The sequence below is a fragment of the Corvus cornix genome, chromosome 4, assembly GCF_000738735.6.
Source record: "Corvus cornix cornix isolate S_Up_H32 chromosome 4, ASM73873v5, whole genome shotgun sequence".
Lineage (NCBI taxonomy): Eukaryota > Metazoa > Chordata > Aves > Passeriformes > Corvidae > Corvus > Corvus cornix.
The window spans coordinates 37259461-37287239 of NC_046334.1; the positions used below are offsets into that span (position 1 = coordinate 37259461).

At 35.8% G+C, this 27779-nt stretch overlaps 1 protein-coding gene across 1 annotated transcript in view; it reads right to left on the bottom strand.

Moving 5' to 3' along the window:
• The window catches only part of GPM6A (glycoprotein M6A), a 120776-nt gene extending 103261 nt beyond the window's left edge, over positions 1-17515 (bottom strand). Inside the window, exon 1 of the mRNA XM_010401458.3 lies at positions 17074-17515. Within this exon, the coding sequence (XP_010399760.1) occupies positions 17074-17110 (37 nt within the window). The 5' untranslated portion in view covers positions 17111-17515. The remainder of the gene's footprint in view (positions 1-17073) is intronic.
• Between the last annotated feature and the right edge of the window lie 10264 nt (positions 17516-27779).

The window sequence follows — 27779 nt, forward strand, 5'->3', positions numbered from 1 at the left end:
CTGCTAAGATTTTGTTTGTATCACATGATTTTTGGAGCTGCTGCTTAAGAGGACTTCAAACTTGCAACAAAGTGAGGGACGTGCAGAAGTCTGGTTATTTCAACAACTCATCTAACTGTACATCTTGTTAATAGACAGCAGTGTTAAAGAAAGGGCTATAAGCAACATTTAAAAAAGACAGCTTGAATAGCAGAAATAAATCTTGCTGTAACAGTGCAGAGCTCACCACAGTGTATTCTTCCCACTTAGAAAAATTAGATATTGGTGCTGACAGTTTTGGGGAGAGACTGGATGTGACACAATGGGACCACATCCCGTGCATCATGGAGGAAGATGCTCAGAGATTGTTTTTGCATGGGCTATATACCAAATATATTCAAAGAAAGCAGATACCTGTAAGAAATAGTATTTGGAGTATATTTCTATTAAGTTAGGCCTGTAAATTTTCAGCCTGAAATTTTCTTTGTATTTGGGGTTATATTCCATCATGCGCTGATAAAACAGCAAAAAAAGTCTATATTTTTTGCTGCCAAAGACAGAAAAAATTTTGCCAAAATTTCAGTAGCTGAAAATGTTGCAATCACCTTCCTAAAAAAAAAATAGGCATTCTTCAGAGGAAAATGCAAGTTTTTTTAAACAAACAAGCAAACGCAGGCTAATTTGTCTCTGTTGGGTATCACTTCTGTAAAATGAGTAAAAAAAGGCACTAATCTCTAGTAGAGATATATCCATCCTGAACTCTCCATATCACATGTTATAAACACTAAGAAATTCAGGTTTTTTGAAGGTAATGAAGTTAACAACTTTCTGAACTGTTCCTCCCTTTGGCATGCTGTACAGACATCCACCATATGTATAACACAGCACTCTGCCTTAGATTATGTCACTGCTAAAAATCAAAGGTCTGTCACTCTTCATTTTAACAACACATATGCCATATGCATAATGAATGCAACTCCTTTAGTTTTGCTCATTTAAATAAAATGTTTGATTAGAAATTAACATGGGACAGGAAAGAATCTTCAATTAGCTGCATTTCACCTTCAATAGCAAAGAACATTTAATGCCTGCAGATTATTCATTTATTTAGAAATTAGTAAATATTCCATGGCATACTTCACCTTGATTTAATATCTAGAGGACTCAGTTGAGACTGTATTGTAGAATTGTAAAGACTGCCACTTGTTAAAGCAATAAACAAGTCATAGAATGAGTGGAAGAAATGAAAGTTTATGTATGTCCTGTATTGCTTTTCACAAATGGGAAATCAAGACAGAGTGTATTACAGTAAGATTTTTCAGGGTCGCAAATAATTTTGTAGTAATTACTGCAAGTCAGACTGAAAAATGTACATGATACAGATAATGCATTTCAGATATTTCATATCTCAGTCCAGAATCTTAGATGATGTTCCAGTAATTTTCACAAAACATTATCTCTGAAGGAGTAACTTACAAGTTACTGGCTGAAAGAAGAGCTTACTTTTTAATCCAATAACATGACTTTTAATACCTTCACTATTTCATAACAATTTCATTCCTCAGAATTACCAAGCATGATGGAAATCATTGCTATGACCTATTTTCTTTTTGTCATTGTGTACTCTTACTGAGAATCACAAAATTAAAGAATATCCAGATCTGGAAGGGACCCACAATGATCATCAAAGTCCAGCTTCTGTCCCTGCACAGCACCATCTCCAAGAGTCACACCATGTGCCCAAGAGCATTGTCCGAAAGATTTTGAACTCTGTCAGGCTGGTGCTGTGACCACTTCCCTGGGGAGCCTGTTCCAGTGCCCAACCACCCTCTGGGTGAAGAACCTTTTCCTAATATCCAACCTAAATCTCCCCATACACATAGAATTTATGTTTGTACCTACTGAGTATGCACACTGCTGAAGCTACCTCGAGGTCTTTGATTTTATTTTTGTGGGGTTTTTTTTTCCCATTACCCCATTTGTTGAAAGGCAGTTGCTGCTATTCTGTAAAGTTAGTGCACTAAAGCAATTGTTTTGATAATCAGTTTATCCAAGTAAGTGTTCTACCTCACAGAGCCATGGACATGGAGCATATTCATTAAGAAATTTATTTCATTTTCCCTAGATGTTTGCTTTCACCCACATTAACATTCTGTTGCAGGAGTTTCATAACCCAGTTTCACAAACTGAAGACTATCATCTTAGTACTGCTTTCTTTATATGTTAAAATAGATTAAGATGACTAGGGAGAGTTCACTAACATAAATATAATCTTATTAATTTTGTCTGCATACTCCACCTTTCATTTACAAAAAGTGAGACAGGCTCCCAAGTATGTACTGAATACAAATCAGCCAACTTTTTGATTTCAGTGTCCATTACCATTGCAGTTACAAGCATCCTGGCTAACTACCCATCTTATTAGCTCAAATATACAAAAAAACTGAACAAAAGCACTTTGTTCTGTGAGGAATACAGCTGACTGATCTAATATTTCCTCCTCTGTCCTTTTGAAAAAATATTGAAAATACTTTAAATTACGTGATTTTTGAAATTTGTTTTCTCTCAAATACAATAAGAGAGCTCAAAAATAGCATGGTACTGTTGCTTACTTTACCACTATTAGGTGGTAATTAAAGTTGTAAGATAGCAATTGGAAGATTTTGCTAGAGGTTTTTTGTATTAATAGATAATGCAAGACTGTGTACTAAATACAAAATCATTAAAATATACAGCATTCCCAGTCTTCACTGTCTTGATAAAATATTATATCCTTGAGAACTGGATTTAGAATTTAGTGTTTTGCTGGCCATAAACTATATAGATAAACCAAATGAGTTGTGGTCTTCAGCACACTAACTGTACAAATAGGTGGCCATTATCAGGAATACAAATGTATGATAAACTAAAGAGAAGAAAAATAAAGAGCAACTAAGCATGCAGAATGATGTTCTGGGCTAAGAAAGTTGAACTGATAAACCTTGAACCAATGTCAGAACACAGAGACCACTAGGGTACACCACTGGCAGTCCGGCTCACAGAATCCTTTATTCTTCTGCAGAGAAGGAGGGTGGATTCCATTCATTTTCAAGCTGTGCAGTTCACCAACATGGAAACACAAGAGTGAAATGGAAATAACAAGCTAAAAGACAGTATTTCACTAGATGATAGCTCAGAATAAATTAAAGCATAGCTGGTAGCACCAAAATGAAAAAGGCCTGTATTTCTGCACTACTGTGATACTGAGAAACCTAAGAAGCTTCATTTAAAATTCTGTTTCCTATACATTTTTCCTTAAATAAGAGTAGTATAGAAATAGCAGAAAACAATATTTTAAAGTTTAAAGAAACTGTCCTCAGGCATATTTTTACAGTATGAAAATCCTCCAGAACTACTGACTGCTGAGAGGTTTTCTTTAATAATATGGCTATTATTACTTTGAATATTCATACCTATTTTTGAACTTCCATGTGCTGCTAATAAGCAGTATCTGCTGAATACATCTGTAGGCTGAGTAACTGAGATACAGGGCACTTATTAATTACACCACTGCCATTGAGGATGTAAAAAGGCTTAACTGATACCAGCTCTAAATACATACTACAGAACCATCTCCATAAGCTGCCTGAAAAAATTTCCAAAATGTCAGACATTAGGGCAAATGCTTGCCCTCTACATATATATAAAAGCCCAATTCTCCCTCTTTTGAATACATTATATTTACAACAGCTTCGTTGGATTGTACAAGAAATACAGGACTGGATAACAGAAATTTGGATATTTTATTCACTAAAGTAATAAAATTGTATACTGATACGAGTATTTGTCAAACATTATGTCATAGAGAAACCTAGTTTCAGTTTTAATGCAAACGATTGCCTATTATGAAATGAGAGCACACTGAATTAGTCATTTCCATTAAATCTATGAAGTAGAATTGCCTAGCAACCAAGAAAATTAATTCAGAGATTAAAATAAACACTGTGTCACTGACAGAGCAACTGCTAATCTACCCCAGTAATCATAAAGACACTTAGAAAAGAGGTGTTTTCTTAATTCTTCCTAACAAAGGTAAAACAAACAATTTCATGAAATGAGTCAAAAAGGACAAAGAACAAAAATAGAGAGTCAAAGCAACTGCATAAAGCAAATGCAAATAATTACCCTCTTTTTACATAACTTCATTAAAATGAAAACTATTGAAAGTTTTCATATTCTGACAATGGTGAATAAATTGTGGAAGTTTTGAACATGTTTTCCCACTTACAAAGGAGGAATTTGTTTCATTATATTCATTCTATGCAAGTATTCTATATTTTAGTACTTACTAGTTTAATTTATTATAGAATTTATGACCATACTTACCTGAAAAAATTCTGCATCATTACTACCCACTTTTACCCCTAATCAAATTATTCCTAATTATACTTCTGTAGGGCAGCTTTTAAATCATACAGTTTACCACACTGAGATTGTTATAGAAAAAAACCCTAAAACAATAACAGATTAAGGACAGTGAGGATGACTGCAATAATTTAGTTTAATGGCTGCTACCTATTGCTTGTTACATCTGGGCCACTGTGTAATTCATTGTCCCTGAAGGACCACAAAAAGCCTAGTAAAATTATCCCTTTAGAAATAAAACAACCACATTCTGTAACAACACTGACGTCTATCACCTTGGCAGGGTATTAGATTAGAGGAATGATTACAGGTCAGTGATTCTGGAGTGGCAGTACTTTCATACCTCCCGTAGGAGGCAGTCCATCTTCCCAACTTGAGGTACAGAGTTAGTATGGAGTCAAAAAAAAAAAAATAAAAAAAAAGATCAGGAGTGATTAAGGCAAGAATAACACGAAGGAGGAAAAATATATCCCAGAGGACATGACAAGACTTAGAAACTGCAGCAGCTACATCAAATCCAGTTGTCTCTACATTAAAAGATAATAATGAAAATAAAACAGTATGAGGAATAAATCAAGACAGACAAGCACGAATAACTGTGTATTAGTAGGTCACTCCCCAGGCAGGGACATAGCTACTCTTCTATCATGAAACTGTATGTCATTGCTTTGATTGTGTATAATATTCACAAAACACACCCACAGCCAGCTACAGGTTCTTTAAAGTCTTGAAATCTGCATATTACAATCACTAGATGCAGTTCAGAGGGATCTAAACTGGATTTTAAAAGTTCATACTGTCAATAATTATGTATAAAAGACATGTATTCATCTTCTAGAAGGGGATATGACAGGCAATAAAGGAAGGATATCTGCTGGAAGTACAGACAATACAGATGGTACAGAGATGTAACAGATCAAAATGAAAATGAAAAATACTAACAGCGAAAGTCCCCATTAGATAAACACAGCCATAAAGCAGACAAGAGAGCCCAAATGCCCTTAATAGATTCCCCTGTGTCTTAAATATTTGATGACTGTACCAGATGGGGAGGGGGGAGAAAAATATCTTGTCTGAACCAAAAACATAAACACAGCTGACCTGAAAGACCTACCCACCACTAGGTTATAATTATTCCAGTGTTTTCACTGGTGAACAATGTTCATAAATCTAGAATAATTTGGAGACATTGAAAGATAACATCTTTGAGAAATGGTAGCCTCCATATGCTGTTGAGCAGAGTAAATTAATTTTCATTTTTTGGCCTATGTGCCACATGTCATGGGTGTGGTTGAAACATACATATTTTACTGAATTCTTAGGATAGTCACATTGATGAGCATCCTTTTATTAATTTTATCTATATTAATATAATGGTATAAAAATAGAAGATACACAAACCCTACACATAGATGAAAATAGTATCTTTTTCCCTTTACAATTTTTAACAGAACACTTCATATGGCAAAAAAATGTGTAGTGCTCAGACTAGACATTGTCAGAGTCCAGAAACTTCTAATAAAAGAAAACCTTGTAATACATGCTCAGTTCAGGAGGATTTATTAAATCTACTGTAGTCTGGCCCAAAAATACAGGCAAGTGACCAAAATGCTGCTCCAGACCTACATTCAAAGACCAAAGGTCTCATCTACAGTTTGTTACAAGAGGACAGCAAGAAGGAAAACATCAGTGTTAGTCTTGCACTAGAAGCAAGAATTTAATGAAAGTAAACTCCCAGATAATCTTAGAAAGCAGACCATGACCATGTTGCAGAAAAAAAAAAGGCAAAAAGAAGGTCACTAGTAGCCTGCCTTGGGAAAAATTCCATCTGCACAGCAAATTTGATGACCATCTTGGCTTAAGTATGTGAACAAGACACACTAGCAAAATTGTTCAATACCACTAGAAGGTCCAGTATACCCTGCTCGGGAGTAAATCCAAATTCCACTAATTCAAAAGAAAAACACAAACAAAAACCTTTAAAAAAAAGTCTAAGAAGAATTATATTTTTTTAGAAACTGCAGACAGCCACAGTAGACCCAAAGCATATTAGTCACTGTAATACCATGTGATACAAACAAAAAAACCCCTCAGCTGACAAAAAAACTCCATTCAACCTTCCTTCCAGTCTCCTCTCAAACTCTTTTAAATTGCATCATCACATCTTCTCACAGATATCCTGCCAAAAACCTGACAGCAACATGCAAATTACTCCATGGCATTGTAAGGTCTTAATCTTAGATGTTCATGTGTTTCCTTCTTGCTTACATTGGTATAAAACCAATGAGTATTCACAGTGCATGACATCAAAGATGTATATTTAAGTCCTTTCAAGATCAGACCTTTGGTCATTGATTTTTCAGATTTTCAAATTACTGATGTCTATAATTTTTGGAAGTAATCAAGGGCCATATATGCACTTACAAGCAAATACTAGCCTTTTCAACAACATTGGTGGGCAGCGTAAATAAAAGGGGTCCTAAATGCTCTATCAGAACTATGAATTTTCCAGTGAAAGGAAAGCATTTGATACCAAATATAAATCAAGATTAAATAGTAGACATGTTTTGTGACTCAGAGGAGTAGATGTCAAGCTGACTATGAACACTTGGGAAAGAAGACACTGTTTCATTTTAATCTAGTTCAACCATCTAGTTAAGTAAAATGGCAATAAGGCTCCTGACTACCATAAGAACTGCAAAGAGAACCTGAAGGTGTTTTCAAGGAACTGCAATCTTCTACTAAGAGGAAAGGTCAGGGAAATCATGGTTATGTTTATTTATAATGTCAAAAGTGTATCTTGGTCAGAAGCAGTGGTCAACCTGTCAGTTAAAAATTAGAAGGCTGAGAAATTCTCTGAAGACAATTGTGCTGCTATATTGAAGCACACCAACAAATAGGAAAAGCATTTTATCTTTCTAACATACTCAAATTATTTCACAATAAAGTAAATCACTGTATTTGTGTCAATGAGCTAGAAATGTAAATTACTTTTCTATATGGGACTGGTTTATCAACAAGTCAAGAACAAAGGCAAGCCATTTTAAGCAGGAAGCTTTTCACACTAAAGCTGCTCAGTTTAAAAATCAATAATACAATGTTCAATAATATAATTGAATACCTTTATGACCAACACAGTGCAAATAGTCAATGGTCCTTTTCTAAAGGCAATTTCAGACATTTACTTTCATCCTCAGTTATGCATATTGACTTACTATTTACAATGACTTATCAGCCAACTACCCCCATAAATTCAAGTACATGTTCTTTATTGGTTATAATGTTTTTAAAAAACACTATCCTTTTAAAGTTTATAAGTTCTTTCACACCATATGCAGAATTCAAAATATTATTTTATTATACTATCATCATCATTATCAGTAAAAATAAAAATAATTTCACATACATCTGCTCAGTTAAGGTTTTTCCACAGTGGACTAATCCAGCAGCCAGAGAGGCTGAATTTGGGCTCACTGCCCCCAGAAGCAGGTACTGCATCCTCTTCTACTACAGGTGCCTGAGGTGTTTAACACCGTACTCAGGTAGGGCACAGAAGCATTTGTCTGGTCCAAGTGACAGCATCACCTTCGTCTCAGTTGTTCCCTGACTCCTCCGTTGCAAAGGGAGCAAATCAAACGTAAGCATCACAGAGAACAGATCCCGGCTCCAAGTTGCATCATGAACATGGTAAATAAGTTATGCATAAAAATGTAGCTGGAAATAAATTTTCACCACAGAGGTAACAGAACAAGCAGACCAGTAAAGAGCAAGGAGCTGCTGAATATATATCACTTAGCACATACCACAAGAGGACACATTATGGTATTTAACTGGCAAAAGGCAAAGATTAATTTACTGGAAAGGTTAAGGTAACTTTACCTTGTCTATTGCCATCCACTAACAAGGAAAGCTGTCTTCAAGTGAATGACCTCACTGTTAGGTAACTCACAAACTCTCCCAAAGCATTCAAGTTACTGACAGTAACTTCCACTGTCTCAGAGCAGAAAATCTTTTGAAGGTTGTTTGGTGTGCAGTGAGTCATAGAATGGTAAAAGAGACTGGGAGCAAACAATGTGGCAGATGGAAGTAGAAGACAACAGGATGTATGTATTAGCTTTCTTCTGGAGAGATGAGAATCAGAGCTTTGTGCCATTCAAGCACAGGGATAAGTACTTGGTTTGGATAAGTTTCCTCATCTCACCCTGCGGTACTGATCAAAACCATGACATCAGAAGCTCAGGATCTACTCTGGCATAAAAATATGCAAACCTAAATTCTTAGCTATGATCAAACGTCCTCACCTGAGAACTGCAAAAATATACCCCAAGCTCTTCCCATGGTTGTTTTCTAAAGGATTTTAAATGGATTCAAAGTTATGCCAGGTGCTTACTATGGCAAGTATCTTAATAGAGTAAGAGATGATTTGGTGGGAAAGCAGGGGGTGGGAGGCTTTGATGAACTGCATAAAGAAAGCTAAGCTGATTCACCAGTAGTAGAGGGTGCCACTACACTGTGGAGCCTCCCACACTGGCTCCATCACCTTGCTAAGCAAGGGGGTGCAGTACCAGCTTCCTTCACCAGAGAAACTAGGCCAACAGGTCAATTTTGATAACTCTTTCCATGAATGTGAAATTATATACTTTCCTTTTCCAGCTAAAAGAATCTTTCCTATCTCTCATCACTTTAAGATAAAAACAGACTTACTCTCCCTCTTCCCTCACCTATAGCCTTAAATAGCCAGAAACTGCCCAGAGTTACATTACCATAGTAAAATTACAGTATTATTAGTAGCCATGAACATAGCTGCTGTTTTACTTGGGGGAAGAATGTGCTTAAATTAAATGGTCATTATTTTAAAAAGGTAATTCAAATTTATGCTTCTATTAACTTCTCAGGTAAAACTCAAATGTTCTTTCAACTCTAATATTGTCTTCCACCATAGTTTATTGGTGGGCTTGGCAGTGTTGCGTTTATGGTTGGTCCTGATGACCTCAGAGGTCTGTTTCAAAATAAAAGATGATATGATTCCCCTATTTCCATATCAACTTCAGACTTCTGAAGCCCTCCAAAGGTATTTCAAATTCTACTGCTTATCCCTTTCTTCTTTTCTTCATATTGCCTCTCTTGAACTTCTATCACCACAATCATCAATCATCTCTACTTTTTTCCCATCGTGCCTTAGTGCAAAGCAATCCCTGCCTAATCCCTTAGCTAGGCTACTACACTCTCTTCCTTCAGATTCCTCCTTAATGTCCAATTTTGCCTGTATATAATCATTCTTCTGCAACCTGAGAAGTAGGATGTGACCAGCTACAACTTAATTAATAAACATGCAACACTTGTCATCTTCTATTACATGTTCCCAGAAGAAAGTAAAAAAATGTTGTAGAATTTAAATTCCATGTCTTCCAGGCATTAAAAAGAAAGTAAAGAAAGCGCTTCCACAGAAAAGTGAAAACCAGGAGAATCAAAAAGAACTACTCTTTTTAAAAAAAAAAAAAAAAAAAATGCAGTCTTTAGGTACAAATAGGAAGATACTGACAAGTGAGGGGAAAAAAATACTTTGCCTTGATTTTTAAAAAATTTTGGCAGTAGTACCTTTCTGCAAAGCTCATATACCAAAAATGCAGCAAATGCATTTGTCTTGGTCTAGTTTTATACCAGAACCTCAGCAAATGCACTATTCTCCCCATGCCACCATTAAAAAGACTGAACTTCGTTAGAATTGATACCAAATTTATTGTGCTATTCCTTTGGTGTATAATTCTATTGCTATCACTGTTGGGGGGAAAAAATGAAACTTTTACTATGTGAAACAAAAAAGTCCTCAGAAACTATCCAAGTGCAAATGTCAGGTGCACTGCAAGTGCAAAAAGAAGAGTAATGCTTGCACTTAGTAGCTATATTTCAGCAAGTGTTATTTGGAAAATGTTGTTCCAGACAGCTGCAGTATAAATTTTGGGAGGAGTACTGAACTCCTCCATGATAACTGGTAAGAAGGAGATGAAAATTTCGAGGGGAAAAAAATAAAAGATAACATTTAGCTTTCTTGAGACTAATGCATTGAAGCATAAGAGTTACCATGGACAAGCTAAGAGAACACTTAAGCCATTTTTTTGTGTCAGCGCAGTTCCTCCATAAGGCCCTAGAGCACATGTACACAATAGTTCCCAGATTTGTTAATTCCTACTTGGTGTATATCTTTGACCCTCTCAATTTTGATGCTCTGAGTTTGATCCCTCTGTAGCTCAGAAAATGACAAGGCTTATTCCTCATTCCTTACACAGGGGAACTGAAGCCTCTGTAACTCTCCACTCCCACAAGAAAAAGATTTGTGACAACACATCAGTGTGGGACTTGCTGCCTGTCTCAGAAATCAGCCATGTGATAAGATGTTAGCAGAATTATGCATTTTAGTCCCTTGAATTGGCTGAAAAGTCTTCTGAAATAGAAGTGTCAAACAGAACATTAACTGACAAAGTATTTCGTATAAGATCAATATTCACCTTTGCCTTTTTTACATTCTGTTTTTCAATGGCTATCAGGTGCCTATATTCATCATGGATTTTATAAAATAATTCACAGTGTCTACAATCTGAGGCAGAACAACCCAGAAATGTGGGGTTTTTTTATTATTTTCTACTCAGTCCTCCATATAAAACTACTAGGGGGAAATAGTATACTCTCACCTGTGTACATAGGGAGAATTATTAGCAGGTAAAAATTATTGTATCAAGAAAGCAAACATCTTTCTTATGTGAGCCCAGTAGCATTTCCTCCATTCTTCCATCTTGAATTTTAGTGCAGCGGCAGGCTACTTAAAACAGGTTACAAAGTCACATTGCCAAATTTTTTAAGGTACTTCTCAGAAATGAAGGCACAGTCATAAAATGAAAATATTTTAGATATTAGGTATAACAATCTCTCAGTCCTTCTCCATAAGGAGCCTAAGCACTCAGCTTGATCAAATTTAACTTTGCTGTATCTACAGTATTGCATTGTCCTTCCTAATTTCTTATTTTTTTAGAGTAATTGGAAACCCAGAGTAGCCCTTTTTCCCCAAAGGTGAGCCTTTACTTTCACAAAGTGTCAAAAAAACTTGTTATAAATTTATATTTCTATTTTGATATAGTATTTTTTCAAGAATTTGAGTAAATAAATAATTTAAAATATATTCAATACTTTTTTCCTAAGAATTTACATCTACTATGAAAAATCTTTTTAATATAGCTTATTTATGAAATTGACATCCAAGTGTCAAAATTACCATGAAGACTTAAATTTTCACACATTGAATTGAGGATTCCATCTGCCTTGGGGCAGTTGGAATGTTTTTGGCCCTGAAAGAGTGTATATAAAATTATAATTAAGTCCTATTAATGCTGGATTTTCATGCCTAGGACTAGTATAATGTTAAGCCTGTAAGAAATACAAAGTTTTCTACTATTAACAGAGACATTTCAATGTTAAAGATTAAATAAGCAAGCAAGACTAAATTTATTTACATCATTATCTATGAATAAAAGCCTAATGTATTGAATAATAACATATTCAAATTACAACTCTACAACTCAGTGCTCCTAATGTAAGAATATTAAGTAAGGTAGCCTGTAGTTACTACATAAAGGAGAATAACTCTTACAGTATTAGAACAATTAACTTCAAATTCATATTGACTGTTACTGCATTTTTCTTTAATAAACCCTATTGATTAACTACTAAGGAGTATTAAGCAGGAAATACAGTGACATAGTTTACCAGATGCTAAAGTCTATTTCCATATTTAGCATTGATTACAAAGAAAATTTATTTACTCTGTTAGTGACTTTGTAACTGTTAAGTGAGTATTTTATCTGATGCTCTTATTATAACACACACACCTTTAAGAACAGGGAACAATAAACATGATGAAAGTTAAGACCATTCTACTCTGAAGCAACTTGCAAGAATCCAATCTGAACACAAGCTTGGGAACTAAGCCTACTAAATTGAAAAGGTATTCCCAAAGCAAATAGAGATTGACCTCTGCCTACCAGGTTTTCTTTAAGAATCAAGCACTACAAATCCAGATTTGGTATGAAGAATATCAACCAGAAAATGTCTGCTACTTCCTACTTATAAGGCCAAATTTAAAAATGATTTCCAAGTTACTTTTGAATACTAACATATAACATCTAACTACAGAAGATACAAGCATGGCCCTCACTCAGTGTGGCATTTACATTAAAGAACAAAAAATAACTCCTCTGCTTTATTTACAAATATTGTCACCAAACAAAATCAAAGTGCAAAATACTGATTTCCTCATTCTTATTTTAACCAACTTTGTAACAATAGTCAAAAGAGAAGGACAGTTCTTCTCTCAGAGGTAAATCAGAAGATTTAGAAGACTAACTTACAAAGGATGCCAGAAGTGTTTGGACCCGTTGGCTGTTGGTATTTCTTAATATGAAATAAAACACATTATTTTCATCTACTCTCTACTATCCTACTAAGTCAGCCTGCCATTTTTCAAAAAGTACTGAAGTAAGGGGAAACAATTTAGCCTCTCATGGCTGAAGAAGCAGAGGCTGTGTCTACATTTTACTGATAGCATCCTGGTCTCCTTATGATTTTCTTCCAAAACTCTGCTTAAAGCTCTCCTTTATTGGTACGCTGTGGAACAAATGAAAAAGTTCTGATAACAGGCAGAAGATCCACTTATATCACTAATGCAGGCCAAATACTAAGTCATTATTTCCTGGCATTCAATCATTTCTAGTCACAATAATACTACATATCTTTTTGCTATCCTACTGGTGAGCCCTTAACTGCGTTAGGTATACTACAGCCCAGAGAGCTGAAATAACATTTGTATCCTCCTCATGTTTGTTGCTCCACTGATTCCCAAGAGTTTATTTTAAAAAGGAATTAAAACTGCAAAATGAAGTTATGGATGAATCATTAAAAAAAAAAGAAAATTCATCTTCAATTTAGTGCAAATGGTATAGCATGACTTAGTGTGCTCCAGAACATTTCTCCTTTTTTCTGAAACAGATTGTGGTGAGAACCTCTCACTCCCCTGTACCAAGTTCCTTACAGTACAAAAACTTACAGTGCCTGTGCTCTGAAAAGTTCTTTATTGGGATAAATAACTGGGGCTGGAGACATCATTGCAATCTTAGTGCTTTCACAGAGGGAAGACCTGAAATGTACATTTTTCCACATCACAAAGCTATCAGTGTGACGTCATAGTCTTTCAAACACTGGCAGCTGAGGCCTACCACTGCCACATGCAATTTATGCATGAGGTTTTCAAAATTAGCATGCATCCCTAAAGACATCAGTGAAACTTCTGTTTATAAGTGGACCTGCTATTTTTTGAAAAATAAACCAGTCAAATAAATTGCAGGCTTTAGTTATCCTGGGTTTTCAAGACAGCAAATTTGCAATCTAATGTCTTAGTATGTTAGAGGTCTAGGATGTAGCATAATGTCAGTGTTATGGAAATTGTGAACAAGTTGTATTTCTGAGATGTTATGACTTTTTACTTTGTTAGAATATATTTTAGTGTTAATTTACTTTACATTTGAGACAGACTTCCTGCACACTTTCAGTTCTCGGACAGCTAGAGATAGCTGCATAGTAAATACCTTTGAAACCTCCTCCCAAACCTGTACTTACATCCTACCAAAGGAAATGTGATATCAAGGGGAAAAAAAGGGGGTGGAGGAAGAACAACAAGTCTTCTAGTACTTTAAAACAGGAAATGTATGAATAGAAATTATTCTTGGTTTCAATGTTTACAGCTTTACATATGAAAACTGCTGGACAACAGCCTTATCTTATTTTACAATAATAAGGGTAGTGATGCCAACACAAAAACACACTTTCCAAGGCCAATAGAAAGAAAATGGGAAGGGGAGAAGATGACCCTTACTTTGAAGTAAGTTTCTCGTGATTAACTACTTTTAGGAAAAAAAAATGGAATCTATTTCCCTGATTATAACTTTCCAAGATACAGACATAAAGAAATCCTAAGTGTTAAACATTAAAATGTGGAGAGACTGTGGCAGAAGGTCATTATTTGGAACCACTATGTTAAGAATTATGTTTGCACTTAATTACGTCTTATGTCATAAAACTGTCAGAAATAAAAAGACTTCCAAATCTGCTAGAGCTATCTTCATCATATTTATGAAACGCATCAATATGAAGTTATTCACTTCCATCATGGCTGCCAGCAAGACGTAATGCTGTTCAGTGGGAGGTTCGAAGCATCTGCTGTGAAAAGCACAGAGTTGATAAGCAGTGACAATTTATACTCCCATTGATTTTGTATAAATTGGAAAAGAAAAGGAAAGAAACATTTTCATTCGAGATGGCAGGAGGATGAAAAACAGAATATATGAATTACAATTACTGTTGCTGAAATACTACAATTAACAAAAATGGTCTGGATGACCTGGAACTATACTGTGGATATCAATTAAACACATAGTAGATAGATCACACTAAATGAAAGCAAAAAAACCCCAGGAAATATGAAAGAGAACTATCATGTCATACTAGTACCAGTCAATATTTTTCAAGTGCAAAATGCAAAACTTAAGGAGATCCACGATTTCATAATCATCCCTATACTTCCCTATCATGCCATCAAGCACCCCCAAAAATTCAAAACTGAAAATAATTTTTAATTTGTCTCCTGAATTGCAAATATTTTTCAAACTCTAAATGCATTTTAAAAATTGTCATATTCCAACAAGGGAACATGACATCTTGAAATGACAAGTTCACAGGTATGGTCACAGAAACTAAGCAGCATCCCTTTTCACAGCAATAAGGATAAATACATATGATTTCTGAGCTCTTAACATTCTCTGTCTCTGATGACAGCTGGGTACCACTAAAGGGAAAAAAGGCTGAACACATGGCATTGTAAATGGGGGTGGAGGGTAAGTCGTGTTAGCTGTTGTAATCACACTATTAATCACACCATTTTGAGTGGCTATTGGTCATTCAACTGCTTATCATATGAACAATGAGGACACAGTTTATCGATAACAACACATTCTTTCAATATACAAAAATTATTCACTTTTTTCTCTTTTTTTCTCTTTCTAATAAGAATTTAGGGAGTTTGAATTTCACGCTGTTTCTTCAGGCAATATCATTTGGTAACAATGACGTATTTTGATTCATTGGTCAAACAGTTCAATTTACTTGTTTCAAGAAGCAAAAGAACGCATTTCAGAATTTTAAAAATAGCATGTCTTCAATTTCTAAGTGCAAAGCACCTTAAATAATTTGAATCATACAGTAAGAGTATTGATTTTACCTTCAGGAAAAAAACCACACCAAACCAAAACAAAACAGAAAAACTGACCTGTCCTGTACTTTCTTATTCTATCTGTCATTTACAAATAATAAAATTGAACTGAAGAAACTGCTGTAATCACCAACCAGATACTAATCTATTTATCTATAAACATAAGTGTGTATACACACGGAGCACATATATCCTCTTTTAATGTTCTCATGACTATTTACTCTGCATCTAGATTAAGTCAGGACCATAAACAATTCAAAGCTGCATTCTGTCTAAATGGGTCACTTATAATGAGAAAGCACGACATTTACATGTAGGAAGGAGATTGATCAGGGAGCAGAAAAACAGAATATGGCATCAGTGCCGAAAAACTTGCCTTTACAGGCAATTTATTATAAATTATTTGGCAACTTCCTATATACTCCTCAAAAATGGAAGTGAATTCAAGAAATGTAAAATGAAAAGAATAAAAATTTAACATAGCAAATATTCACTAGGATTATCCTTTGTGCTTGCAGTAAAGAAAAATGAAAAAACCTTGGTTCCTTTCACTACTGTTATGTCGCTTCTACAGAATAACACTTAAGTGAAAAGACTGAAAACACTGTGTCTCCCAAAGATCCACACATTAATTAATAGTCCACAATCACTTTAAACTGGACCTTTAAGTGCTAACACAGCCCATAACGTTCAGTTATTTTTAACCAGAAGCCGTGGAACAGAAATGCTCTGAACATGCTGTGCACATCTTGCTAAAGCAATTTCATCTGAAGCCTGCAAAATTAATTTCTGCACAATTCAAATCTGTGTCATACAAGTATTAGAACTATGGCAAGTCTGCTGCAATACATTACAAAACCAAAGTGGCAAAAAGGCAGAGGGAAATTTCAATACTGCCTAATATATACAAAATAGACTCCATGTCTTTGTTCAGTCTGGATTCTCATTCAAGGTGTAAATACTGGTTACATTGTTAGATATCCAACTGCAACCAGCTCCAAATATTGTGTGAGTAGCTCTCTCATAGTTCACACTAGACTCCCTTGACCCAGCTAGACAAGCGTGAAAACGTGAAATAAATGAACGTTAACAAAGACTAGTCTGGAAAGCAGGCTGCATTAAATGCTCGCAACGTTATTTGTATAGATGCAAAATTTGCTACCTAGATTCTTTTAATACTAGATATCAGCTGGCAGTCACTATATTAATGCTATGTGCTATTGCAGAGAGAAAAATGAAGAAAATGATATGAAAATAATATGTCTTTCCCCATCTGCCACATACGGATATTCCCCAACCTTACAGCATGCTGCTAAGGCAAATAAGGAACAGCAAAATAATTATCTCCATGCAAAGAAAAAGCAATTTTGACACAATACCTTTCTGTGTTTGTCCCTCTTCCATATTCTCTTCCATGGCTACCTTTCTTCACTAGAAACAGCTACAGAGAATTAATCAAAAGCTTCAGTCAGATGTAGGAAAAAGTGTGGATTTTTTTTTCCCTGGGAAGCTCCAACAGCAGAGGCTTAGGCAAGTCCTCAGAGCTTAGCTAAGGCTCCCTCACTCTCCTTGTTTGCTTGGAGACAGGCTGTCAAGTGTAATTTCATTCAAATTACTCTTCCGTGAAGATTATCAATTTTTCTTCTCAAAGCTGCCCATTGTGTACCACTGTAAGCAGGTATTCAAATGAACAGCCTGTGAATTTTGGGGGGAAATTTGGTTTGAGCCCTTATGGCAATGACACCGATTCATAAGCCTCACTTTGCATACAAAATGGAGTAAAGAAATTGAGGTTTGTATTGAAATCTGTGTTTTAAATTGAAAACAGGCTGTACTGAAAACAGATGGAGGGGTGTCCTCCTAACGGGAAGCAGACCACCAACCCATAATTCCCCCTATTTGCTACTGAAGTGGGAAAGCCCAAATGCCTGTGGGTTCTTTATGCTGTATTACTTGTCTTTCTCCCTCTCTCTCTCTCTCTCTCTCTCCCCCCGCCTCTCCCCCTCCTCCTGTATCAGCACATTTAAGAATAATATGACTCTTCATTTCCCTTTTTCTCCTATATCTGTATTATCAGGAACTAACAACAAATATGCACTATTGCCTTTACAATATTCTAAAAACCATCTTTATAGCAATACAATATTGTGTGCGTGTATGTGTTTACACACACAGGCACAATTTAACACATGACATTAATCACTGCAAATTTTCTGCACTCTACACTTTCTCATTGTCACAGTAAAAATGAATTTAGAGGCAGTTCAGAGCTTTAAAACAGTTCTTGTATCAATTCTTTTACTGATGCCTCATACCTCAAATTAGCTCTATACTTCAAAGCTCTATTAAAATAACTGGATCTTAAAATGGTGAAGCACCACATGTGGGTATGTACACGAGGAAGCACATACAAACACATACACTGCTGGGAGTTTGCTCTGGAAAAACATAGGTTAAATACACTGTGAGGGCACCTACTAATTTGGGGAGCTCTGCAGTCTGATTTGGAATGCAAATTGGACGCTGCAGTCTAGCAATAAATTAGCATTTTTGTACCTTAGTCTACAGAGTAATATCATCATTTTAAGACTTTCATGATTTCACCAAAAGTGAAAACTGAACACAATTCCAATTTTTCTTTGCAGGTTTAACTTCTCGTCCTTCTGGGGGAAGTGACTAAAACAAAAATAAAAACTACTATGGCTCAAAATTCCTATTAACATATAAATGATAAATAGCTCATCCATTTACTTTATGCTATCTAAATACATTGACTTAGTTCTGCCTTCTGAGCCACAAAAAAAAAAAAGTTGTTTACTTTGGCTGGTTGGGTTTTGTTTGTTTGGGGTTTTGTTTAGGGAGGGGTTTTTGTGGGGGGTTATTGTTGGATTTTTTATTGTTTTTTACCCGTTTTGCATATAAATCTGTTCACATCTGGTTCACATCAGAATAATTATTATGTATGAAGTTAAATGTGCATATATATAATCAAATAACTGAATCAATATTTATAACTCAACACATCTCCTACCTTTTTTTCCCTTTTAATTCATATGTCTAGGGCTCCATTTTCTGGAACAACTGAAAAAACATTATCAGTTGTTTTATTTCTCAGATCTAATTGATCATTTAAATATCAACACATTGAGAAGGTCTATACATATAGAAGTGCTGCAAACACCATAGGAATTAAGTGCCTTCCATCTTTCTAGGAATTATTATTTTTAAGACGGTTTTTTTAAGAGAGGCATATTTCCTTTAAAACAGAAGATTTCCTGTTCAAGTCTCCTCTGCTATTCTTTCTCTTCAAAATCTTTTCTTACATAAGAATTAACAAATCTTCATATTTTAAAGAGGGTCTGGCAAATATTTTACCTAGTCTGGGAAATTGCTTCTAAGCTGTGTTTCTCAATAGCACCAAATATTTGAGGTGACCAACATCCTCAACAGTGATGTTTGCAACAATGCAATATATAGGTCACTGATGAAACCAAATTACCTTGTTCCTTGAAACAGTCATACAAACTTTTCTCGAATATAACAGGAAACAAAAAGAAAAAAGGCTGAAAAGAGATAACGGAGAAGATGGCACAATAAAGATAGCACAATCTTGAGTGACATAAAAAATGTCAAGAAGAAACAACTTGTTCAATAAAGGCACAAGACTACAAAGTAGGCCCAGAAGTAAATAAAGGGTGTATTTAAGTTGTGGAAACTTGTTGTAGCAGGCTACTGTAGAGAAGGAATAGAACCCAACAAAATAACAAGGAGAATCTGAATCACAAGGATTCATGGATATGAGATCCCTGAGCTGCAAATTACTGGGGAGGAATATTTTGTGAAAAAATTTTAGCCATTTCTCATACTACTTCTAAGGCAGACTGCTTTTGGCACAAATACATGAGATGTTGAGCTGAATGAATCCTTGATATACTTCCCACTATGATAATTTTCACATCAGGTTCACACACATCTTAATTTTAATGACAGGATTTGTAACTTCCTAAAAAGCCTACTATGCTCACGTGTCAGAGGTTAAGATGAAATCACAGTAGTTGATGAAGCAAAGCATAGCATTGAAAAAAACCAGCTTTAAGTTTCACCCCCACCTCTTCAATAATCTATTTTCTTTGTAAATATTATTGTTATGAAGATAATAACAGCTCCCCCTATTAAACAGCAACTCCTCAAAACTATGTAAGTGTCAAAGCTCCTTCTTCAGAAAATTCTGCTTTTTCCCAGGTGCTATTAACTGGTCATCCACACAGCTTGTGTGAGAGTGAACAACATAGAGAATGTGAAAGAGATTTCATGTAAGCTTCTTTCATATTTAACTGCATTTTATTAACAAGGGTGAAACGTAAATCTGCCTCCTTGATGTTTCTTTAAAAACTGTTCCAGGGACCTTTCAAGATTAAATTATGAACAGATGTTAATCCTAAAGCCATAGAACAGAAAAGCTCTGCAAGTCTTACACAGAGTAACAAACGGACCCAGAAAAAGCCAACTATATGTAACTTTCTAAGCAGCAACTCCAAAGGCTTTCTTTCTTCAGTATACTGGGAAATATATTTACCACCAGTAATACACAAGCTACTTTCAAACTGTACAGAGAAACTACACAATCTTCTCTTTCTGGAAACACTTCTAGCACAGAAAAGAGCTATGTTAGTGGGAACTACATTCAACTGCATAAAATTCCCTTTGAACGTGAAATGTGATTATTGGTGCAAGTGATCATTGGACAACCATGCCAATTGTAAATGGCAAGGCAAGACAGAACATCCAACTGTATAATGAGACTAAATAAACAGTTAATCAAGAGAATAATTGGAAGCTGATGACATTAACAGATCCCCTGGTGTCCATTATGATATTATGAAATGTAGCTGAGCACTTACAGCTTTAAACAGCATGACAAACACCTGACTTTTACTCCCAGTTTTGTATGGCCTTCAAATCAGTTTATCATTTCATCCTTCAGTCCTATCGATTTTCAACTACATAATAATGATAATGTTGTGGTGCAGTGATGTCTTGATCATGACAACATAATAAACTTGATTATGAATACATAATTTAAAAGTATAAAATTATTTATGTTGCTAATACTACTACCTCAGTAACCAAGCAAGAAAAATCAAAAGCCAGCTCAGATTACTCCAGCTATATTACCTATGATTACAGGAAGAAGTTGTGATGGACCTGGGGAGTGAAGCAATATGTGTTCTTTGTGCTTCAAGGGAATTCACTTTGGACTAATGCCAGTCATGTCCCACAAAGACACTGCCCTTCAGGAGTTGGAGCAGTGTAGAGCTCACTCCTGGAAAGCATTTTCTGGTTTCATTATATGAAAAAATATAATGACTATATAAAAACATTTATGCAAAAATAAAATACAAGTACAATTTATGTTCTTAGAGGATATTCTATGATCCAAGCCAAAATACAGCAGGTGAGGAAAAATGGGACATTCATTTTAAAAGTTCACTCCTAAATGTGCCTAAACACTGACAAAGATGCACAGGTAGTAATTATTTTATGTAAATTAGGCAGCAGATTATGGAAATCTGGAAAACATACAGAGAAAAATTAAAGCTGGTGGTCCAATTTTCTATTTAGAGTGCTCCACAACTTATATTTTATATTCAAAATAGAAATGTAACTATAAAATAATGGCACATCATATTTCATCTTTGGAATATCCCAACAGAGGGGTGTTGGAGGAAGCATTGAGAAGCTTTAAGACTTCCAAAATGTCTCTAAATGTTTGCTCTGGGATGTATATTTCATATTTACAACTTCATGAGATACTTACAAAATAATAAACCAAGAGCACATGGCCCAGAGTTTAACTCATAGCAGCAGACACTCACACAAGTGTCCAGGGAAAGAAGAAATGCTTAATGACATGAAAATTATCAGAATTAGCTGGGAAATGGAATGTTAAGAGAGGAAGGAAGAAAGTAGAAGGCAAAATGTAACGTTAGCAGAATACTGTTGCTTATCCCATTGATAGGATTTGTATAGTTCTACTAATTCCCAATAATTATTTTTTCTGAGGAAATTATATTCTTCTAGAGGAACAAAATACTAAAACAGGCAGCTCTCAAGACATAGCAAGATGGTCATATAGCCTAAAGAAGTTTCAGAACAGGCCCTCACCTGATAGAAATGAGTCTCTTACTACTTTTTGTCCTCGAGTCTGGATGTTACATTTGATAGAAAAATAATGGAGATCCTTTCCTTGACAACCTTAATTTATTCTCATTTCTTTCTTCATTCTTCTATATTCTAACACTTCTAGAAACAGGAATTTTATTGAAGAGGAGAGTGTGAAGACAATCTCCTTGCATATAGCCTCATTATGTTCCATACAAATAAACATTAACATCATTATCATATTCAGAAAACTAACCTCTTTGTGAAACTCATCTGGTTAAAAAAATTCCTTCACTGAGAAGATCTTTCACCACTGCATAAGATATCCAGACTTAAAACACAAGAGATAAGAAGTAACCTGTTCATATCAGTATTCAAATATATATTTCATATACGCTATATCGATCAAGAGGAGAAAGCTAATAAAAATGATTAACAGTATCTCTGATTCAGAATACCAATCTTAATATACTTCCAGACTATTATCTGTAGCTATTGTAAGCATTATCTGTAATTTAAAACCTTCAGTATAACTGGATATGTTTCATGATTCTTACCGGTTTTACTTTTGAAAATAAGTAAAATTTTCCAGAGTAAAATTAATTGACACCATCAATGTAATTCCTCTAAAATTCTGAAGAATTTCAATCATTTTGATACCTAAGACTAAGAAAACTATGCCTTTTATTAACAGGCCAAGTTCTGAATTAATATCCTTGTGATCAAGATTAGTTGGCCATATTCCCAAAGGATACTGCTACTCATCTGGTAAGGTTTAACTCTGAAAAGATTTTCCTGGTTGAGGGATTAATGAAGAACAATCAGCTGAACATGAATGCCAGTATAATTGAGGGAGATGTCCAATAATACATTTCTGCATAAGGTTTTCTAAATGTTATGGCTAGATTCTCCACAAAGACACTCTAGATCTCAGCAGTAAGCCTATATTTAAAGCCCAGCAACAGATAGATGTTCACATCCCCTTTCAAAACTGGAGGCCATGCCATAAGCACAGCATTGTGATCATCCAACAGTGCATTTTTCACCCCAGACAGTGTTGTAAGAAGTGGATATGCTGATAAATACTCATACAGATATGTATTGGATGAAATTATTATAAAAAGAACTTTTCTCAGGGCAGCATACTTAACACACACAGTTCTAGTTCACTCTGCTTTTATCAGGGGACTTGGACTACACTATTTTCAGAGGTCTTCTCCAAACCAAAACACACTGTGATTATATTCTAAGATCTCCTACTGGTGTAACTATCACAGAAATATTCCATATAGTTTTTGGTGCTATCAATGCAAAGTTCCTGCTGAAAACTGGAAGTACTTCAAAACTGGCCACAGGCATGCCTTTAATTTAAAAATGTGAAGTGCTAGTATGTCAAATTTAAGAATAAAGGTAAGAGGCACCTACATTACACCAGAGTATCTACAAGAAAACAGATCTAACAGAAAGTTGTTAAAGTTAAGTCAATATTAGTGGAATTTGAAACTAGACACTGGAGAACAGCAATTATATTCAAATTATTTCTTCCAAACAGTAGAGAAATTAGACAAGATTGGATTCTTGGACCCACACACACACACAAAAATTAAAACCATAATCTGTATTCTCTTAGTTATACTTTAGTTTAATTAGGTCATAGGAATTCTCTGATAAATACTTGCATTATGCAGGGGTTTGGACTAAATGACCACATTAGAACCTTCTGGGTTTTAATCAATTATTTAAAACTGTAATTATGTTTGCTGAGAGATTTAATACCTTAATGTGCTCTGAGATTCCTGTGACTTCTGTGGTCTTTGTACACCAAAGTGCTCATTCAAATATCTTCAAAATTTTGGGGTCTGATTTATGGAAGAATTAGTTACAGAAAAAATCTGTGTTTTCTCTTCCCTTCTCACCAGTCTTATGGAGTTGAAAAACTGTGATTAAGATGTTATCCATCCTACATGCAACAACAGTATGCATATTTCCATGTGTGCCTCTGTTCCATTGGAGGTTATTGGTCTATTAAAACATTCAAGTTTCTCTTTGGCTCCACAGAGTTTCTGTCTTGTTTTCAATGTTTCAGAAATTTATGAAAGCACCTTTTGATGATTTCAAAATGTAGTACATGGTATAATCCTTTGTTTTGACAAGGACTCCTAAGTTAGGAACTAAGAAGGCAGCTGGGCACAGAAGAATACACAACACACTGGTGACATACAATTACTGTAATAAGAAAAATTTAATATAACAGTATGGACATAAAGTAGGAGAGAGGCTAAAGATAAAAATGCACAGACAAGAATGCTTCAAAACAGTTCTCCCTATCAGTCATGTCTTGCTCCTATTTATTAGAAAGAGTTTGACCATTCCCCTTGGGAAACAGCGGCATCACATAGGTCAACTGAATTCATGAACCCTCACTTCCCTCACAGTTCACCATGTGCAAGTGTAAGGGACTAAATTCAAGGCAGCATTAAAACAGAGTTATGCCTTAAATCTTACCTTAAGGTTCACTATTTGTTACCCACACCCTGCCTACAAGGTGCAGATGAAGGAGTTGATTTACACTTAATATTGGGGCATGTCTATAAACTCATCCATTTCTTCTGCTTTTCACTTCATATTCTACAGTTTCTCCACACAAATCACAATACAGAACAAATAGCCAAGTTCCTGCACATGTACAGCACACAAACCACAGAATAATAACCTATCCAACTGTCGGGGTCCCTCCCCTGCCGTGTAGCCCTGGCAGAGGGGCCCTGAGGGCACAGACACGGGGTTTCCCTGCCCCTGCTCAGCCTCGTTCCCATTGGTTGGTTTGTGTTCCCTGCGCGGGCAGAAGGACCCTTGGTCCCGTGACTGGAACAGTTCCTCGGCAGAGCTCCGGCCATGCGGCTGGAGAAATAAACATCTCTGAAACATCTAGCAAGAATCTGTCCACATACATATTTCTTTCCACGGGACTGCTGGTTTGATATATGCGTGTTACAGTATCCCCACTGTAACATCCAATTGACTACCTGCAATACCCAAGCTAGTTAATTTAAAGTTATCCCTCCATTATTCCTCAAGTTGTAGTTTAGGCATTGGCTTTGTTCATTATTTGACACAGAATAATCTTTGCAGTTAAGGCTTTTAGACAACACAAGACACAGAATCAGAATATCTTGAGTTGGAAAGGATCCATTAGGATAATCAAGTCCATCTCCTGTCCCTGCACATGACAGCCCCAAGAAACACACCACATGCCTGAGAGCATTGTTCAAATGCTTCTTGAAGTCTGTCAGGTTTGTCTTGTGACCACTTCCCTGGGGAGCCTGTTCCTGAGCCCAAACACTCTCTGGGTGAAGAACCTTTTCCTAATTCCAACATAAAACTCCCATAACACAACTTCAGATCATTTCCTGAGGTTCCATCTCTGGTCACAAGGAAGTTGCAGACTTCAATGAAGTCTCTCCTCAGTCTCCTCTTATCTAAGTCATCTCAGCTGCTCCTCACGGAGCTTCCCCTCAAGCCCTTCACCATCTTTGTAGCTCTCCTTTGGATTCTCTCTAATGGCTTTATATCCCATTATATATATTATTTCTATCCCATTATAATTATTATTATAATTTTATATTATATTGTTGCGTTCAAAACTGCACACAGGACTTGAGGTGAGGCCACCCCAGTTCAGAGCAGAGCAGGACAATCCCCTCCCTTGCCTGGCTGACGATGCTGTGCCTGATGCCCCCCAGGACACGGTTGGCCCTCCTGGCTGCCAGGGCACTACTGGCTCAGATTCAATTTGCCATCGACCAGGATCCTCAGATCTCTCTCCAAAGTGCTGCTCTCCAGCATCTCATTTCCCAGTTTTTATGCACATCTACAGTTGACCCTTCCAAGGTGCAGGATCTGGCTTTGCCTTCCTTAAAATCCCAATTTCCTATCACCTGCACACTTAGCACTTTTTTGAGTCCTGCATCCAAGGCATTTATGAAGATGTCCCTAGTCTGATGTCACCCCATTCACTATAACCCTTTGTGCCTGACCCCTGGGCCGGCTGCTTACCTGTTGCATGTTGTGTTTATCCAGCTGTGCACTGGACATTTTGTCCTGAAAGATCCTGTGAGAGACAGTATCAAAAGCCTTACTGAAATCAAAAATGATCACATCAACTGGCTTCCCTTGATCAGTTGGGTGGGCTACCTTGTTATGAAAGGAAACCAGGTTTGATAAGCAGGACTTCCCCCTCATAAACCCGTACTGGCTGTGACTGATGACTGCGATGTTTTTCACTAACTCCCAGAATGACCTCCTCCACGATTTTCCAGGCACTGAAGTGAGACTTAGCAAGCAGCTACAGTAGATTCTTTGTGTAGATGCCAACTACATTTTTGCTACCATTTGACTTTTCTCCAAGTGCATCCATTCCATCCAAGCTCTGAAGGGAAAAAGAAAGGAAAAACAAGCCAAAAAAGGGAGATTAGCAGTTTAGTGAAAAAAGATAAATAAACAAAAGGCTGCTGGGTGGGTCCTCCCATTGGCAAAGAAAGTTATGATTTATGGAGAATTGTCAAGCTGAAAAAATCAGATATGTTTAATGATTATTATAATTACAATTTTAGTTGCCTTATTTTTAAAACTTGAGAGATCACAAATACACAATTTGCAAAATAATAGAAGTTAGACTGTGCTTATAACAATTTACCAGCAAGCTTTTTACTCCTTAACATACCTCCTAATGAGCAATGCATTCGTCTCTTATAGCTTAAATGCAACAAATGTAAAGAATCTAAACCAGGCATCATTGCCATTCTCTTAGAGAAACTGTCATGCCAAGGAAAAACCCAAACCCAAAAATGAATTTTTTTAAAAGAAAAATTGCACACTTCTAATGCCGTTCAAAGTTCTAGAGATGAAGTGCACCTAGATGTATAAATATGCACGTATGTGTGTATGTGTATATATATATGTAGATGTACAAGTATAAACACACCCATACACATATATACTTACGCAGTTCTATTCAGATGCAAAGTATCCAGTGAATGAGACCTTTATGCAATATGCATGCACCTCAACAAAAGGCATGTAAATCATGTCCTCACAGAGCATACACTGAGTGTTCCACTGCATCCCTCACCCCACCCCTTTATCATTCCTAGAAAATCAGAGAAAGAGATCTAAAAACCATAACTGAAACTGAGTGTTCAATTACCGGCTGCAAAAGAACAGTTTATAAATATCTTCCATGAGCGGTGGTTTAAAGATGCTGGTTCAATGAACTCCCTGGATCCTGTAATCCCTTTTTTAATCTCTGTTACTCACTTACTGCTTTTGAAAGACTCAAAGTAGCATTCAATATTCTTATTATAGATCAACATTACAACAAGACAAGTTGGGAGAAATAAAGATTAGCAAAAACTTTTTTTTTTTTGGTCTGAAGTGGCATATTTTGGGTGGTATTCAAGCTAAGACTCCATTACAAATTCTAGTTGCAATCTCTTAATACAACATAATTAGAGGATCTTCCTAATCTGGAAAACTAAATCACATAAATGGATTACAGATCAGTTTTCAGATGACCAAAAGAAAAAAAAGAAAAGGTTCCCACAAAGAGAGTAAAAGCTGTCAGATAGTTAAAACGCAGCAAACCAAACCACAGTTCTTGAATTATCACCTTTACTCTCTCACCAAAGTAAACTAATTACTGGTTTAGATGTTTTAAATATCAGATTCCTCTAAGCCCTCTTTGCACCTATTAAAATTTACACCCTACACTGTAGAAATTTTAGCAAACAAAAGTATCACAAAGCATTTTTTTCCACTAATCCTTGGATAAATATAATAATTGTAAAGCTGACGATTACTGTGGTAAGGGATTCTCAGGAACTTCACTAGTCTGTCTCTCAGACTATTGTCCAAATAATGGAAA